This window comes from Sardina pilchardus, chromosome 10 (genome assembly GCF_963854185.1).
Source record: "Sardina pilchardus chromosome 10, fSarPil1.1, whole genome shotgun sequence".
NCBI lineage: Eukaryota > Metazoa > Chordata > Actinopteri > Clupeiformes > Clupeidae > Sardina > Sardina pilchardus.
Window position 1 is genome coordinate 17,908,876 of NC_085003.1, and position 16,143 is coordinate 17,925,018.

The window sequence follows — 16,143 nt, forward strand, 5'->3', positions numbered from 1 at the left end:
GCGAATCGCACAGAGCAAATTGCTGTGTAAAGAAATGTTATCAAGCTACGCACTCCACTCCAGCAGGTGACGCGTGTGTGTCTTCGTGCATGTGCTTCCAACAAAATTGAAATGCATTTTGTTCGGGCTTGCCCAGGCTTGCCCAATGACAATTCAGACTGGACAATTACAGAAAGTGGGCGCGACCAAACAGCGGGATATTTTGAATGTTGCGATTGCGACAAACAGGAAAAACAGGGACTTTGATCCTTATATTCAGTTAAAGTCATTCAATAAAATTAAAAAACAACTGCTTGTTTGTAAGTGTAACAATTCGTTTTAAGAATGAGGAGACGAAGCAGCACCTCTAGCAACAGGACTCCAATTATCAAAAGGCGTGCAAGTAACTTGGATTTCGATGAATTTGGTTTTGCGCTCAGCAAAAAGAAGGAGCAAAAATTGCAACACCGATCTCATGAATACAGGTAGCATACTAGTCTAATGTGCATGAAACATATCTCAGTGATTGATACGCGGTTGTGTCAGATAAAAATATCATAACTCTCCTTTCACAGTTACCCTCAAGCAGACGCCATAAGAGTGAAACAGTTATGCGAACTGTTGAGCTATTGGAACGGGTCCAGTTTTATTTGTCGGAGCCAGGTATTATTTTTGTCTTTACTCAATCAATAAGCATTCCAATCCAATTCCAATCTGTGTAAACCCACAAACGTTTAGTCAGTTCCAGTAATCTAGATCAAGTGAGACCAGGTCCTAGACCTAGGAGAATTCTACTCTTTTTAGCCGTTTTTTTTTATTATTGTTGTTGCACTTTTACTTACTGACTTACTGATGCAGTTTTAAAAACTTGATCTGGATTCTGGAAAATGTTAAACAGTCTTGTGACCCCTGCCTTTGAGTACACTCCACTCACAAACTGTTCTTCCCTTCTTTCAGATTGAGCGCTTCATCAGAATGGGGATTCCTCCTTCGTTGCGAGGAAGAGTATGGAAGTGCTTGCTCAACCTTGACTCTATCAGGGAATCTGATGTCTTCAACTACCAGGTTGTAGCATACATACATACATACATACATACATACATACATACATACATACATACATACATACATACAAGCAAGCATACTGCCTCTATGCAACTCCTTTTACAATCCAGAATCATGTGACTGGCACTTGCTATTTTTTCCCTCTGCTTCATTGATGTGACATAAATACATTTTAGGACAAAATGAGGCTGCAACAAATTTGGGTTGTGCATTAAGCAGAAACTGTAAATGAGTTATCAGTGTACTACATAACTTTGATACTTAAAATGAACTACTATGCACAATGATTTGTTCTGTTCCTTTATAACCACAGACCCAGATTACATTGTAGTAGCATACAGTGTGCTGGTCTGTGTATTTACTCTGTATATAGTTTTGTATTAGATTATTTAACTTGAACACTGAATATCTTATGGACAAATTCTTATTGTGTGTGTGTGTGTGTGTGTGTGTGTGTGTGTGTGTGTGTGTGTGTGTGTGTGTGCGTGTGCGTGTGCGTGTGCGTGTGCGTGTGCGTGTGCGTGTGCGTGTGCGTGTGTGTGTGTGTGTGTGTGCATGCACACCCACCTAAGTGAAAGGCTTCTTTTCTAATAACTGCATTTTAAAGCTGGAGACTTTGTGCTTTTGAAGGCTTGCTTGGATGAGATCCGCAAACCCCTGGTTGATCTGGGAGTGAGTGAGTACAGCATCCTGTCCTCTCTCAGCAGCACACTCAGCCCGGCCCGGGCGTCTCCTGCACTGGCCTTCTGCAGCCAGGAGGTGGCGCTCTTCCACCAGATAGCACAGGAGCTGCGTGAGTGCTTAATAATAGTGCAATTTCATCTAAATGACAGATAATAACATATTTAGCCACAAAGAATGCAACATGTTCCTTTACTTGAATAATGATGATGATGATGATTTTATAATAAAAAGAATAACTTTCACTGTTTCATTGTCACTTGCAGAGAGGTCATTTCCAACACACCGCTCGCTCATGGGAGAAAGTCCTGAAGCCATTGAAGGCCAAGCCAAGCTCTTCCGGATTCTCACTGTCTATGCCAAGTACAACCCTCAGATTGGTTACAGCCAAGGTAAGATGTGATTTTAAGCCATGGATTAAAGTTTTCCGTCATATGACGGATTTCCGTCAACCGGAGGCGCTAGAGGTCAATGATGAGATTGATGCAGATACGGGGAGAAAATATTGGTTGGGGGGGGGGGGGGGGGGGGGGGGCGGTGCGCTGCGGGGCGCTGCGCGGCGCTGCGCGATCTCCCTTGCAAGCTGCAGTGATGGTTACACCTCTTGTTGAACCTTGAACCCTGCTTTGTGATAGGCCTGTGTTTTAGCCTATGTTAAAATCTTCGTTGTGCGCAAAATAAATAAATAAATGCGTTCGTGCAACTGCGTTGATGAACATTAGGCTACTGCCACTATTAGGCTGCTACTACTAATAATATCATCATCATCATCATAATGATACAATAATAAACGAGAGAAAGGCCAATTGAAACAGATGAAAGAACAGTCTTGATTTATAGCCTACTTTGGAGCCGCATGCTTAACATAGCCTATTAGGCTTTTGTAGGTTAAACAAGCTTTGCAGAAGTTCAGGAAAGCTGTCGTTTTTTCGGTTTAATTAGACTATGATTTGGGCTAATTATTCTTCATAAACGTAAAATGAAAATAAACAGTAGTTTCGCCAGTTGTAATAGTAAGCTATAGAATAGCTTCAGGACATCCACGCACTAACTGCGTAAAGTTCTGCGTTGTTTGCGATGACTTCTTGTCCGCACTCGCTAGTTCCCCGATCTCATCAAATTAGACTACTTAGAGGTCGGCAGTGTTGGGGAGCTTAAAGATGAATAGTCAAAAAGAACATGGATATAGCCTACTTTCGGTCATTATTAATAGAGTCGGGTGCGCCCGAAACGCAGAGACAGACAACGGAAAAGTGTGTGTCTGCGCCACGCCACTATTAGGCTATCCTACTGTTTAGTTTAACTGCTAATTTCTCTAAAAATAATTATAATAAGCCAACAAGGTTAATTTATACAATTCAAAAGGATCCAGTAGCTTAGGCTATGTCTATACAGTTTGCCTAATTTGTCTTCTTCAAAGAGAAAGTCGTAGGTCCGTTTCCAATAAACGAAATATAATAGGAGTCCTATGACTGACGCGTGTTCTTTTAAAAACGTCTTGTCTTCCAGTTAATATTCTTGAATGTTTATTGTAACAAACAGCACAGTTCTCATACAATTGACACGACCAACACGGTCAGAAATACCGTGGAACTCCTAACATTTCTGCCGTGCATCACGTTCTTACCCAACAACTAAAACGTCTTAAAGTGACATGCACCTTTAATTAAACAACATGTCACCTAATCACACTAAGTAAAGTTACACCAAATTATATCCTGACATCAGAAAACATCAGAATTCTTTAGCATATTACATTTCAAATCAATTATTCCAAATCCTCAATAACAGAGGCCTATCTGACGGTTAACCAATGGCTGTGAGTTTTAATTGTTTTCAATGTTTTGGAGACATACATGCATTTAAGGCATAATGCTGGCCCTAATCTCTGACTGAAAGTGCACAGAATTTATGCATTTACATAACAGTATTTAATAAATTTTCTCGGGGGTGACAGTGACACCCCCGACAGTGACACCCCCAACCCCCTATTTGGCCAATGGGCTATGGCCGGCTCTCGGAGCACTCTTAATAAGCAACAGTGTGCAGTATTGAATAGCTAGGCCTACTTTAAAATGTGTTAATTGTAAACGGAGGGTACAATTAGTCTGTATGGCCCTATTTTATGTAGGTCTACGCTAAGGCCCTTTGATTTGCCTCACTTGCGTGTGTCAATTTTTTTTTTTTTGGACAAAATTTTTTCAGTCAGATGAGTTTTTTTCACTTTAATCCATGTTTTAAGCACTTTGATCATAACAAAAGCAAAGGGATCAAATCATCATGCTCATTCTTATCTGAATCACCTTAAGTCCGAACAACAAGCATGTGGTTTGGTTATGTTACTGTATGCTCTCTATCTTGCAGTTGTGTTTTGTAGTTACATTTTCACTGGATACATTCGGTGGCACATGTAATTTGGTAGAAACAGAAACTCTCCCTATTATTTAGGGAATTTTTGAGGGAATATTTATTAGATTTGTACGTGGTTTCAGGGATAATCAAGGGATTGGCTCCAACATACCAGCATATTAATGAGAAACAAATGGAATATTTTCCCAAATAAGACTACTCTTAGTCTTGAGCATGCATGGCTGAAATTCATGATGAGTGGAGGTTATTCAGAAACGCTATGCAGGAATTTACCACCTATTGATGGTTGTTTTTGTAGGCACAACTGGTTTTGGTATTATCTTCCATTTCAGTAGATGGTGCAGCACACAATAGCGCTGTCGTTGCTACTACGGCCCCAGGCTGTGTAGTGTCCAGTTCTGTGGTTCTGGTCAGAAAGCCAGCTGGAATGTTGGAGAAGCTCTCACAGCTCAATGTCGCCAATGTTACCAAAAGACAACCACATGCTACCATTCTTTTATCAGTGGCGGGCATACTGTTGTTGGAGTACACAGTGCTTTTTAGGTAGTCCGCTCACTAGTTTTAGAAAATATCATAAGCACACTACAGCTATATACAGTAAATGGTTGAAATATTTTTGATGATTAAATTCAGCAATCTCTCTTGCTTAGGGACCATAATACTGTCTTGATATGTGGTTGTACCTCTTGAAGACAGCTGGGGGCAGTAGAGGGCCATAGAGGCCCCCATGCAGACTGACAGAACGATCACAAACATTGTACATATCCATTTCCCTCTGTCCCTCTGACATACCCAACAGGTTATTTATCTTCTGTTTTCTGTATTTAGGAATGTCCTGCATCGCTGCAGTTCTTCTCATGCACCTGAGTGAGGAGGAGGCATTCTGGGCCCTGGTTGTTCTTCTCCGGGAGCCAAAATACCTATCTGAGCTTTTTGACCTTTCATCGGAGAAGTATGAATGTGCTTAGAGACCCTTTTCTTAAGCTTTTAAGCTGACACCATACTGTAGCTTGATGCCTCTGAAGTAATATGTTTTACTCATGAGCATCCCTCAAATCTGCTTTGAGAGTAGGCCATAGTCCCAGGTTAAATCAGAACTTACTGTATTTGACAACTCTGCTTAGCTTTTCTAATTTTCATGGTTTTTATTTTGTTTTGTGCAGAATCCAACATCAGGCTGCAGTCTTTCACCAGCTCCTTAAACACAGGAGACCTTCACTGTCACAGCACATGGTCAGTATGTGCCCATGCGTGTGTCCACTTGTATTCTTTGATGAGGGTTGGTCTGTCCACTTAGCACGTTGGCAGAATGAGCAGTTTAGTGGTGATTTGAGCTTGCTGGCTAAAGCAGTGGAGGGCTGGCGGTAACCAGAGGTCCTCGTCCACTCACTGGATCCCATCTGGCGAGCAGCTCTGCTTCTGCTGGTGAAGGGAGCTCAGATTTCCTCAGAGTATACTGTACACACACCGACTTATTCTCACTCACACTCTTTCTCTCTCTCTCTCTCACACACACACACACACACACACACACACACATTCCCTCACTTTCTCTGTCTCACTCGCTCACTCACTCGGTCACTCTTTCTCTCTGTCTTTCTGTATCTCTCTATCTCTCTATCACACACACACACACACACACACACACACACACACACACACAGTCATTCCTTTTCACTACAATGCATAGAGAATAAAACATGCTCTTGCTCTTCCTGAATCACTGTTTGGGCTTGCAATGAATTAAAGATGACAACGTGTAAATGGCTGTTGAGTTAGAGTTGGAAGCCTTCATATGAATCCTTTCGTTTTCATCAGGGGGAGAAATGTTGCAGTTGCTTTGATCCTTCTCCTTTACCGAGGATGATCACCCCCATTCCTCTTTCAAAATGACCTCACCCAGGTCCTCGTTAGGCAGGTCTTCCGCTCTCCTCCGGGAGCTGGCTGTCGTTTGTGCCGCATGAGTATGTCTTAAGGGAACTTCTGCCTTTTCAAGTTGACTCAGCAGCTCCGAGGCAGAAAGGCTGCAGAATCATTGTGTTTTATATGTGTGTGTGTGTATGGGGGATGGTGGTGTGTATGTGTGTGTGTGTGTGTGTGGGGGGGGGGGGGGGGGGGGGGGGGGCTCATGCACTTGAGTGGATGATGTCGTGACTTTATTTCTCCCTGCTCATCACCCCTGATCATCAGCCTCACACCCTGAGTCTGCACCTCTTAGCTGATATGAATGGGAGAGGGAAAACAAAAAAAAACTGCCCATCAGTAGAGATTGCAGAGTGCTGTTCTAGACATTATTGCGGATTAAGAGGGGTTAGACTTAATAACAGTGCCATCTCATTTTAATTCAGCTGCATAGTTGTCTTTTTTTTCAAGGTCATTCACTCAAACACAGGCTATATCCTGAATGGTCAGGAACTCTGTGACCATTCAGAGGCAAAAGTGGATGTTAGGCGCTTTTGTCCTCATGTGATCCTGACTGTGCTTATGTGTGGCCCTGTTCTGACCACTCGTGTTCTATGCTCTGTCCAGGAGGACTGTGGGGTGATGTCTCTACACTACGTGCAGCCCTGGTTCCTGGCTCTCTTCACCTCCCTGCCGTGCTGGGACTCGGCGCTGGCCATCTGGGACCTCGTCATGCTCCAGGGTACTACAGCTCCATTATTCATGATCTCTCTGACCTGTGCAGGACTGTCATTTTGTCATTGCTTAAATACTGTGCTGGAGCTCATCACAGTGAGGACACAAGAAAGTCAAAGACCTGCCTTTTCTGCCTTTTTAAAAAAAAAAAAAAAAGTTCAAAACTGATACTGTCCAGGTGCGTAAGTGAGGAGGTTATTACTGTTGCACGAGAGCAATAAATCTGAGGCATAACTGCAGTATCTAGACTGCTTAGCTGAGCAGTTATCTTGGCAGAGAAGCACGGGAGAACTTCAGCCTTGCTTGAGCAACTTTGCTTGTTTATCGGGTATCCTGCTCTGTGTTTTGTGGCAGCAGTCATTAAGCTTGTCTGCCAAAAATGTTAGTTTTTTTTTTTTCGGGTTGTTGTTATTGCTGTTGATGGTTTGGCAGACCACACACTCACGTGGAATTAACTCAAAAGCCGTCCTGAGTTGTAGAGGATCAGTGGTCCGTGGCGCCGCTCACGTTAGCGTTAGCGCTTGTTTACGCTCGGCCTCCCGGCCGGCCTCTATTGTCCCGCGGGAGAGAAGCTGTCCACCTCCCTGAGCAGAGGTCTCAATGCATCAGCGCTCGCCCACAAAGCTCACCTGGGAGGCACCGCAGTGTTAGCATGGACAGGAACAAATTACTCCCATACACGTCTCTGTTACTGCAAGGCCCCTGTATTTGTTTAAAGTAGTTGCTTTAGGTAATGGAGGCTGGGAAGGGGTTTGTAATGGTATGATCCCTACAGTATGTAGATGATTTACTGTTGTTGAGGTATAATTTGTCAGTGACGAGTTTTGTAACATGCTCAAATAAAGTTAAACACATCTGTCCTCTCTGGTAGCTAAACACTCTACTGCACTGGGTCCGAAACCAAAATACAAAATCAGTTAGCAAGCTAGCCAGTTAGCCAGCTTCTTTAGGTGGTTACTGTACTGTTGTTTCTGTTTGCCAGGTCTTATGAACAATAATCTCATGTCCCCATGTACAATAACCAGAATGTCAGAACTTAGTTAGGTCACCTCTCTGTCACCTCACACCCCATCCTCTTTTCTTCTCCACCTTCTCCCTGTTTCATTCTCTCTCTCTCTCTCTCTCTTTCTCTTTCTGTGTCTCTTGTTTCATTCTTTCTCCCTCTCCCGTTTCTCTTTCTCTTTCTCTTTATTCAGGACTGGTAGGTGTATTCCGTGCCGGTCTTGCCATCATGTCCCTGCTGGAATCGCGTCTGATGGCCCTGACCGACCATACCACCATGCAGAACCTTCTGCTCCGGGTACCTGTGGAATTGTGAGTCGTCCCGCCCCACCCCACCCCACCCCACCCCACCCCATGCCTCACTCACTCTGCAACAGCACTTACAACACCCCCACCCCCTCTCTCACACACACACACACACACACACACACACACAGTACTCAAGTGTAGTCATGGGCTGAATTTGTTGTGGGAACGGTCACAGACCATGGAACGCTTGCTCTGATAAACCATTGCATGCATGGGGCTAACATAACAAAGAAGCGCATGTGTGCAGAAAAAGAAGGTGTGCTCTATTCTCACAAAGCCTGGCTGCGTTTGTGCAGGGGGTTGTTGCGGTGACAAAAGTGAAATTGCTTTTCAAGGCTTTCCAATTTTTCCACCAATATGCAAAGAGCATTTTGATGCTGGGAGCAAGCACAAATCCCAAGGGCTCTGTCCCAGATGGGCATAAATGAAAAATGAGTTCTTAACCATTCAGTGAACCATGATGGTAATCCTGAATTGACAGAATATGAATCAACAAATTAAACAAATCCTGCTCCACTCAACAAAGTGAAATGAATAACACAACCACTTCCTTGTTTTTGGATATTAGAAGTTATTCTCTCAAGATTTGTATTTTGAATCCTATTACATTATTTATGTGCAAATGCCTGACAGAGTCATCCTTTATCTAAGACTTTCTATTGTGATCTTGGAATAAAGGCTTACTTGTGCTGGGTATAAGAAGACAACGTAGAGGCCGCTACACAGAGGGTCTACTGCTTGGACTCAGGACAGACTTGACAGCAAGCAAAGCTTTTATTGGCAAGTTGGGGTGACTTGTCATTGTTCCGAGTTAGGGCCCTTTTCTAATCGGCGCTTTGTTTGAATGTCTGGGGGAGTAGTTATGGCAACAGTGCTGTTTGGCCCAGTTTGTGGGGTTTTGTTGTGGGTTGGCTCTGGGTGTTTACGTTCGCCCTGTCCAGCTTTGCCCATGCCGTATTGTCCCAAGAAATCCAGATTCATCATGCCCTTTGCAATTTTAAATAGATGATGACCAGTATTGTTTCTTAAACTGAGCTTGATAAAACCCCTACTAACACCCTTTCCTCCCCTAAACATTGGCTTGACAACAGGCGAACAATTTATTGTTAAATTAGTAAAACTTTTTTCTCTGTTTATATGTGTGTGTCATGCCATTGGGCTATTGTAGAATGCCATTACATTGAGAATCCTATCTCTAGGTGGTTTCATTTTGGTTGTGGAACTTCTTTTTTTTAATAATTGCGGATGTCTGTAATTAACTTGTGGGCACTAAACTCTTCCTGAGTGTAGGTGTGTGGGGTTTCAGGTTCTTGTCTGTGTGTGTTGTGTGTGTGTGTGTGTGTGTGTGTGTGTGTGTGTGTGTGTGTGCGCGCGCGTACGTGCGTGTGTGTGTGTGCGTGTACGCCAGCAAGGTCACGGCTAAGTGCTTTCCCTGTTTCCAAGGCCAGAGCTCCCTTTACTGCCTGAAACCGCATCTCATTCTCTCGGTGAGAAATGGGAAATGGAAAAGAGCGAGAGTGAATGCCCGCTACACGTTAAAGATCAAGGTGCTGCGAACCACAGTGGATGTTTAGTCTCAGCGGTGTGCGCCAAAAATGGGTTCTCACACTTGCCACTACCTCCAACCCCTGCGACGGTGTGATGAAGTGTAATGAAGCCAGATGTGTTGAAAAATGGTGGATGAATGATGAAATGTGGCATATAACATCAAAACAAAAAGAGAGAGAGAGAGAGAGAGTGCAAGCGAGAGAGAGCGAAAGAGAGAGAGAGAGAGCGAGAGCCCGCCCTCTCCACTGACACTGACCTGCCTAAAGACCTGACAGATTGTTTGTTTGCAATGTTTCAGTGACAGTCACTGTGGAGAACCCCTCCCTATACACACATACACGCCTCTTTTTTCTCATGAAACCTTACGTAACGTTTGTAGTGACATTCCCTGTTTGATAACAACAAGGGCAGATTCTCATTTTCCTGTTGGTTGACTACTGAACCTGTTCAGACTCGTGCAGTCAGTGACAACATGGTACCTATTTTTTACCTATAGGCTGTTTGCCTTGTTTTGAACTCCTGATTGTTTTCATTCATATCCAAATCACTGAAGGTTATCTGAGGGGAGCACCCAATCTAATCTCCACTCTCATGTGAGATTAAGATATTCTCTCTTCTTCTCTCTTCTCTCTCTCTCTCTCTCTTCACTTCTTTTTCTTTCTTTCTCATTGTATTCTGCTTGGCTGCTCACATGGATTCACTGTACATCTTGTCCTGATTTCGCCCGCAGGGCACCTCAAAGTGTCTGAGTCTCACATCATCATACATGGGAGGAAGCCGAGTTCAAGACTTTGAAGCAGTTTCTGCCTGAGCACTTAGGAAATACAAAATTAATTATTTTTCGTTAGAACACCTACTTAGAAAATAACAATAAACAACAATGAAATGATGAATGGTATTGTGGTAGGGTTACAATTTTACTATTTCAACGGCTTCTTTAAGTAATATTATGTTAATCGACATTCCTTCTTTTCCTGCAGCTCAAAGCACCATGTTCTGGTTCCGGCCTTATGGGCCACTGACATCCAGGAGTCTGAGGTGAAGTGTATGGCCACCCTGGTCCTGGAGAATGCAGGAGAAGACCTTCGCAAAGGTAGGCACTCTATCATATTCTCATTGTATGGTGTCTATGATATACAGTCCTACCAATATCCCTCGCCTACAGTATGTGTGTATTACCCAACCAAAGGATTATAACAGTAAGTTGTCACACACATCACGTGTCAGAAGTGTTGTAATTCACTGCAGGAAGTTGAGTTGCAAACAAACTTTCACAAACATTAGGTGTCTAAATCTAGAAGATAGCATAGACAGTTGTTTGCTTGGCATTTCATGTTATTCTAAGAATGAAGGCAATCACTTCAACTATCACAGATTACTTGTGTAAAAGATAATGTTTATGGCACTCGTTATTAGCCCAGAGGTTTCCTGTCACCTTTGCTAATATTGCGCAATGCAGCAATGTGCAACTGTAACTCCATTCTTTACAAACACTATTGTTCTCCCTCAATGTCTTTATTTTGGTCACCCTCAGAGTTATATTATACTTGGATTTTAATTAAGTGTAAGATCCCAGACAGAGATTATCGCTCTCTTTCTCTCTTGCTTACTCACTCATTCACTCACACACACACACACACACACACACACACACACACACACACACACCCCGTCTCATTCTGATTCTCAGCTGATTGTCTCTCCTCCCACGTGCACAAACGATTCCAGTCCATGTTGTTCTTGCAGCAATCCTCAACTAAATAGTTTTTGTCCCTGCTCTGACCCTGCCTATCTGTATGTACTGTACAGGGCGCAGAACCAACAGGGATGTGCTCTCTCGCGCAGTAACCGGATAAGCCAATGGACCGCTAAAGGTCAAGTGTAATGGTTTTACGAGGACACCTGAGAGGCCCCTCGCTGTCCCCGACGCAACGTTCCCATAGGCAGCTGTGCCCAGATGGCTGTGCGTTTGATTGGACGAGCCGTTTAAGAGGACGTTGTTGTTTTTTTCCCCTACATCTGCGCTAAATGTCAGAGGCAGGTTTACAAGGTCCCGCGGGGAGGCCGGTTACCTGCGGAGCACAAAGCTGGCTCTGTGGCTGGGTGTGCGCTGGATCGGCCCGCTATCGCTCAGGCCCGTGGACAAAGGGAGAGGGAAGGCTATAGCAGCCACTGCCCCATCTTGGGCTTGTAGGGATTCTCTAACTTTAATGAGGGGTGAAAGTGGAGCCTGTCTCTTTCTTTTTCTCTTCTTATACCCTTTCTTTTCCCTTCTCTTTTGCTATCTGTCTTTGTTTCTCCCTCTCTGCCCCCCCTCTACACACACACACATACACACACACACACACACACACACACTACACTAGTGTCTACACCAGCCCCTCCCCAAGTCTCTGAACCTTCCAGATTCATTTGTCCTTTTTCATTCAAATGATTTGTCTCCGAACAACTTTGTTTGACTACTTTTGTTCCCCTCCACCCACAACCCACAACCCACAGCCGCACCAACCCATTCACTTTTTTAGTGGGTAGCCCACTTCCTCACTCACTCACGGCTCACCGTGTGAATCTCAGGGGTTCCCGAAACTCGCTGTGACAAAATGAATCACACGGATCATTAGCATCCTTGTACTGCTGAAGGAAAGAGAAAGAGAGAGAGAAAGAGAGAGAGAGAGAGAGGTACAGACAGCTAGAGAGAAAGAAAGACAAGAGAGACTGATCCAGAGTGAACCTGCAGTGAAAGGAGCCACTGTGCAGAACTGCACTTGCCCCCTTGCTGGAGGATCCTGGTGCCCAGGTCCTCAGATGCTCCCATCTGCTGTGAGACTGTGCCTGTCCTGACTCGGGCCTCCGCTAGTCATTTCCCCAGAGAGAGAGAGAGAGACAGAGAAAGAGTGAGAGAGAGAGAGAGAGAGAGAGAGGTACAGGTACAGACAGAGAGAGAGAGCGAGATAGGTACAGACTGAGAGAGAGCGAGAAGGGGAGAGAGAGAGAGAGAGAGAGAGAGAGGTACAGACAGAGAGAGAGAGAGCGAGATAGGTACAGACTGAGAGAGAGAGAGAAAGAGAGAGAGGGAGAGAGAGTAAGAGTGAAAGGGAGCCCTCATTTACCCTGCCATCATCGCTTGCGTAACTGCCATCCCCCCGAGGAGGGAATTTCGATGTCCCAGAGTAACCCCCCCCTCACCCCCCTCCTCCTTCAACTGCGCTTCTCTGGCCCTGCAAGGAGAGCCCTTGTTTTCTGGAAGCCCGTATTTCTCAGACAATGAGGGGAGCGCTGCGAGACACTACCCTACCCTACCCTACTCTACTCTACTCTCGCCTGGTGGTGTTAGAAAACAGTCTTTTCCCGACTCGAGCCAGCGAGGCGTCTTCCCCGACAGACATGATGGAAGACCCACTTTTGTAGCGTAGCGTGTTTTAGGTGTGACTCATTGCTTGGGGGCGAAGGAGAAGAGCACCGAGAGGCCCAGATGGTGACTCAGACCTGTGTGTGTGTGTGTGCGCATGTGTTGTGTGTGTGTGTGTGTTGTGTGTGTGTTTGCCGAGGGCCGTATTGTCAGTGTGGATCCGGGGGGGGCCCCCGATGTAAAGCTAATTGAAAGCCTTGGCAGCAACACATTTGCTCATTGGAGCTCGGGCCCCGTCTCCCCTGTGAGTCAGCGTGAGTCATCCCCAGGTCTGTCTGCGCCGGCTGCCTTACAAAGACACCAGCAGCCCATAATCAGAGCCCCTCACTCAGGGCCTGGAATCGTACACCGCTCCTTCCCTCGCCAAGGACCAGCCACTCTTTTGTCTCCCAAGCCCCTCTCACTGTGTGGGAGAGAGAGTCTGTGCGCAAGTTAAACAGGTAACAGGGTGGAAGCCCAACTTTTCCTTGGGTAAGAACTGAAGCCTTGTGAGGACATTTACTTGTCATTGCACACATGATCACGGCACCTTGCCATGGTCACGTGCATTGCATCTGCTGGCTTGTGTCCAGCTGATGTTCTTGACTTTGATTGCTATTCACACTTTGCAGTTGGTAGACCTTGCCAGGACATTCTTCGAATCCCTGTTTAGAGGGAGTGTTGCACAGCATTGCACACTATCAGGGTAGCTCCTAGGCACAAATATATCATTAATCAGTTCAATGAGTGTAATTTGTTTTGTTTTGAGGGGGGGGGGGGTTTGCAAAAAAAAAAAAGTACTTTCCGGTCTCTAATGGCCTGTTTTCTTTTTGTAAAAAGGCCAGAGATTAATTAAACGAACCACCACAGGCTGACCTTGAAGGTGCGAGCACTGTAGGCTTTTAAACGCAGCCATAATGCGAGGCTCGGGGGGGGGGGGGAGGGGAGGGGGGGGGGGGGGGGCAAGCGAGCGCTGTGCAGAGGTAGCACTATTGCATTGTGTGAGCTGGCCACTCCGCCTGGCCCTCGGATGCGCTGCCACCTCAGCACAACCGCGGCAGTACTTGCAGGTGCGGTGCCTGGCCATAGTCTTTCTCTTTCTCTCTCTCTCTCTCTCTCTCTCTCTCTCTCTCTCTCTCTCTCTCTCTCTCTCTCCCTTTTCTCCCCCCATCTCTCTTTCTCTCTGTCACTGTCCTTATCTCTCTTCCTCCCCCCCCATCTCCTCCCTCCCTCCCCCCATCTCTGTGTTTTTTTCCCCCTTCTCTGGCTGGCACAGTGACTCAGCAGCTTCTTTATCCTCAGAGGTGCTTCGTTCAGCTGCCGTCTGTTCACCTCCTGCCATATGATCTCATCCTCAGCACCAGCTCAGACCTGGGGGGGGGTTGGGGTGGGGGGGGTCTCTTCGGGTCACGATTGTTTTTGTGTATTAGCAAGGTCTTGATTCATCTGCCCCTTGTGGAGGAGGGGAGGATGGGAACTGTGCTTGCCTAGGTGTGATTAGTTTCAGTGGGACAGCTGATGCTGTGACAGAGTACTTGACTCTGTGTCCTCTGAGAAGTATCGTCTGGTAGGCAGATGCATTTTTGTTTTGTTTTGTTTTTTTGATGACATTTGCCTGTAACTCTGTGGGTAGAGAAGCTGATCCGACCTTGTCTCGTGCAGCAGTGAGAATGATCCAGCACCAAACCTCAAGTTCTGCTTGCACCTCTGTTTTTCCTGTGTAACCTTAGCATATGCTGTGTGATTCAGCTTTTTTTTTTCTTTTTATCAAATTGCTTCCAATGCACTTTTTTGTCATTTGGGATATGTCGCACGCACGCGCAGCGCAGCGCAAACTTGTCCACGCAGCTAATCGAGCGCCTCCGTGTCCGTCAGCTGACAGGAATATTCCGTAGTGCTATTGTTGGCCCCCAGGTCTGCTGCTGAGATGAGAGAGCAGCCCCCCCCTCTATACAGCGGGCTCAGTCAGGGAGCTTAGAGCAGGCCTCGGACAGGTTAGGGAGGTGAAATTCCTTGAGCTCGGCCACGACAATGGCAGAGTACCCCATGCTGCCCCTTAAATCACACAAGAGCCCCTAATGACCCCTGAGGTCCCAGATCGCAGAGACCCTGAGAATGTTCTCTGGGCCTCGTTGGGATATGGTTTGATGTTTGCGGCTGGCTTTGACGTTTTGCTTTGGACTTTTTGAGCTACTAAAGTGCTCCAGGTATATTTGGTTTGAGCCGCGAGCTATTTATAAACTTCTGCCTGAAGCGTGCGATGCTGATTGTAGACCTGTCTAGGAATAGTCTGGTTAGAGGTCATCTGACATTGTCGCGTTTGTGCCGTTGTCATCATCACAGCCACACAGAAAATAACTGAGACAGCTCTTTTTGCCTGTCATCCATGCTGTTTTTATTCTGGAAGTGGGACGTTCGCATGAAGGATCTGTCTTTGCACCCTGTTTGAACACCGAGCTCAGCAGGACATCTCTAAATAATTCAGTTTTTCCTTCTGTGCTAATGTTGACTCGGCTGTGGAAACACAGGATTTTGGCATTATTCTGGGGGCTTACGAGCGTGCACGCCGCTAACATGAGACTTGTGCGCTCCGCAGAGGCCTGGGGGTTAGGAGCTTAAAATGCTTTTTGTGCTGCCCTCCTGCCTGCCTGGCGGCCCGGCCTCCGTGTGTCCGTATGAACCCTCGTCCGTCCGGCTGGACTCGGTGGACCGGGCCCATTTGGAGCTGAGCCGGGCTTACTCCGGATTTGTTTCCTCAAAAGAATTTGCCGGTAATACCATAAGAACCCATCATGACAGGGTCAGCTGTAATAAGCGAACGTTTCGTAATTTGGCATAAAGTCTGACATTCCATACGTTTACAGTACTAGCGTGCTGCATACTGTAGCTGCCACTTGCCGCTGATAGGGAGTTGTGGCTGCTGCTTTCCTTAAGGGAGCAAAAAAATTAATTGAGACGCATAATTGAGCGAATAATATCTGTATGATGACTCTGGCTCGTTTGAGTGGCTGTGAGGCAGGATTCGAGCTGATGTGTGATGTTTCAGCATTTAGGGGTGAAAAAGTGACAAGGTCTTTAGCAGACACAAAAGGGCAGAGCTTTAATGCAGCTGAGTCCTTGTGTAAGTGTGTCAGCCATCTGGAGACACTGTCCCTTTCAAGGCA

The 16,143-nt window shown here is 45.7% G+C and overlaps 1 protein-coding gene across 1 annotated transcript in view; it reads left to right on the forward strand.

Annotated features, from left to right (window-relative positions):
* The first annotated feature begins 188 nt into the window (after positions 1-188).
* The window catches only part of si:ch211-266k8.4 (TBC1 domain family member 4), a 37,484-nt gene continuing 21,529 nt past the window's right edge, over positions 189-16,143 (forward strand). The window contains exons 1-10 of the mRNA XM_062547212.1: positions 189-464; positions 555-642; positions 937-1,044; positions 1,675-1,837; positions 1,992-2,117; positions 4,924-5,047; positions 5,259-5,328; positions 6,625-6,739; positions 7,929-8,046; positions 10,572-10,684. Coding sequence (XP_062403196.1) covers positions 325-464; positions 555-642; positions 937-1,044; positions 1,675-1,837; positions 1,992-2,117; positions 4,924-5,047; positions 5,259-5,328; positions 6,625-6,739; positions 7,929-8,046; positions 10,572-10,684 — 1,165 coding nt within the window. The 5' untranslated portion in view covers positions 189-324. The remainder of the gene's footprint in view (positions 465-554; positions 643-936; positions 1,045-1,674; positions 1,838-1,991; positions 2,118-4,923; positions 5,048-5,258; positions 5,329-6,624; positions 6,740-7,928; positions 8,047-10,571; positions 10,685-16,143) is intronic.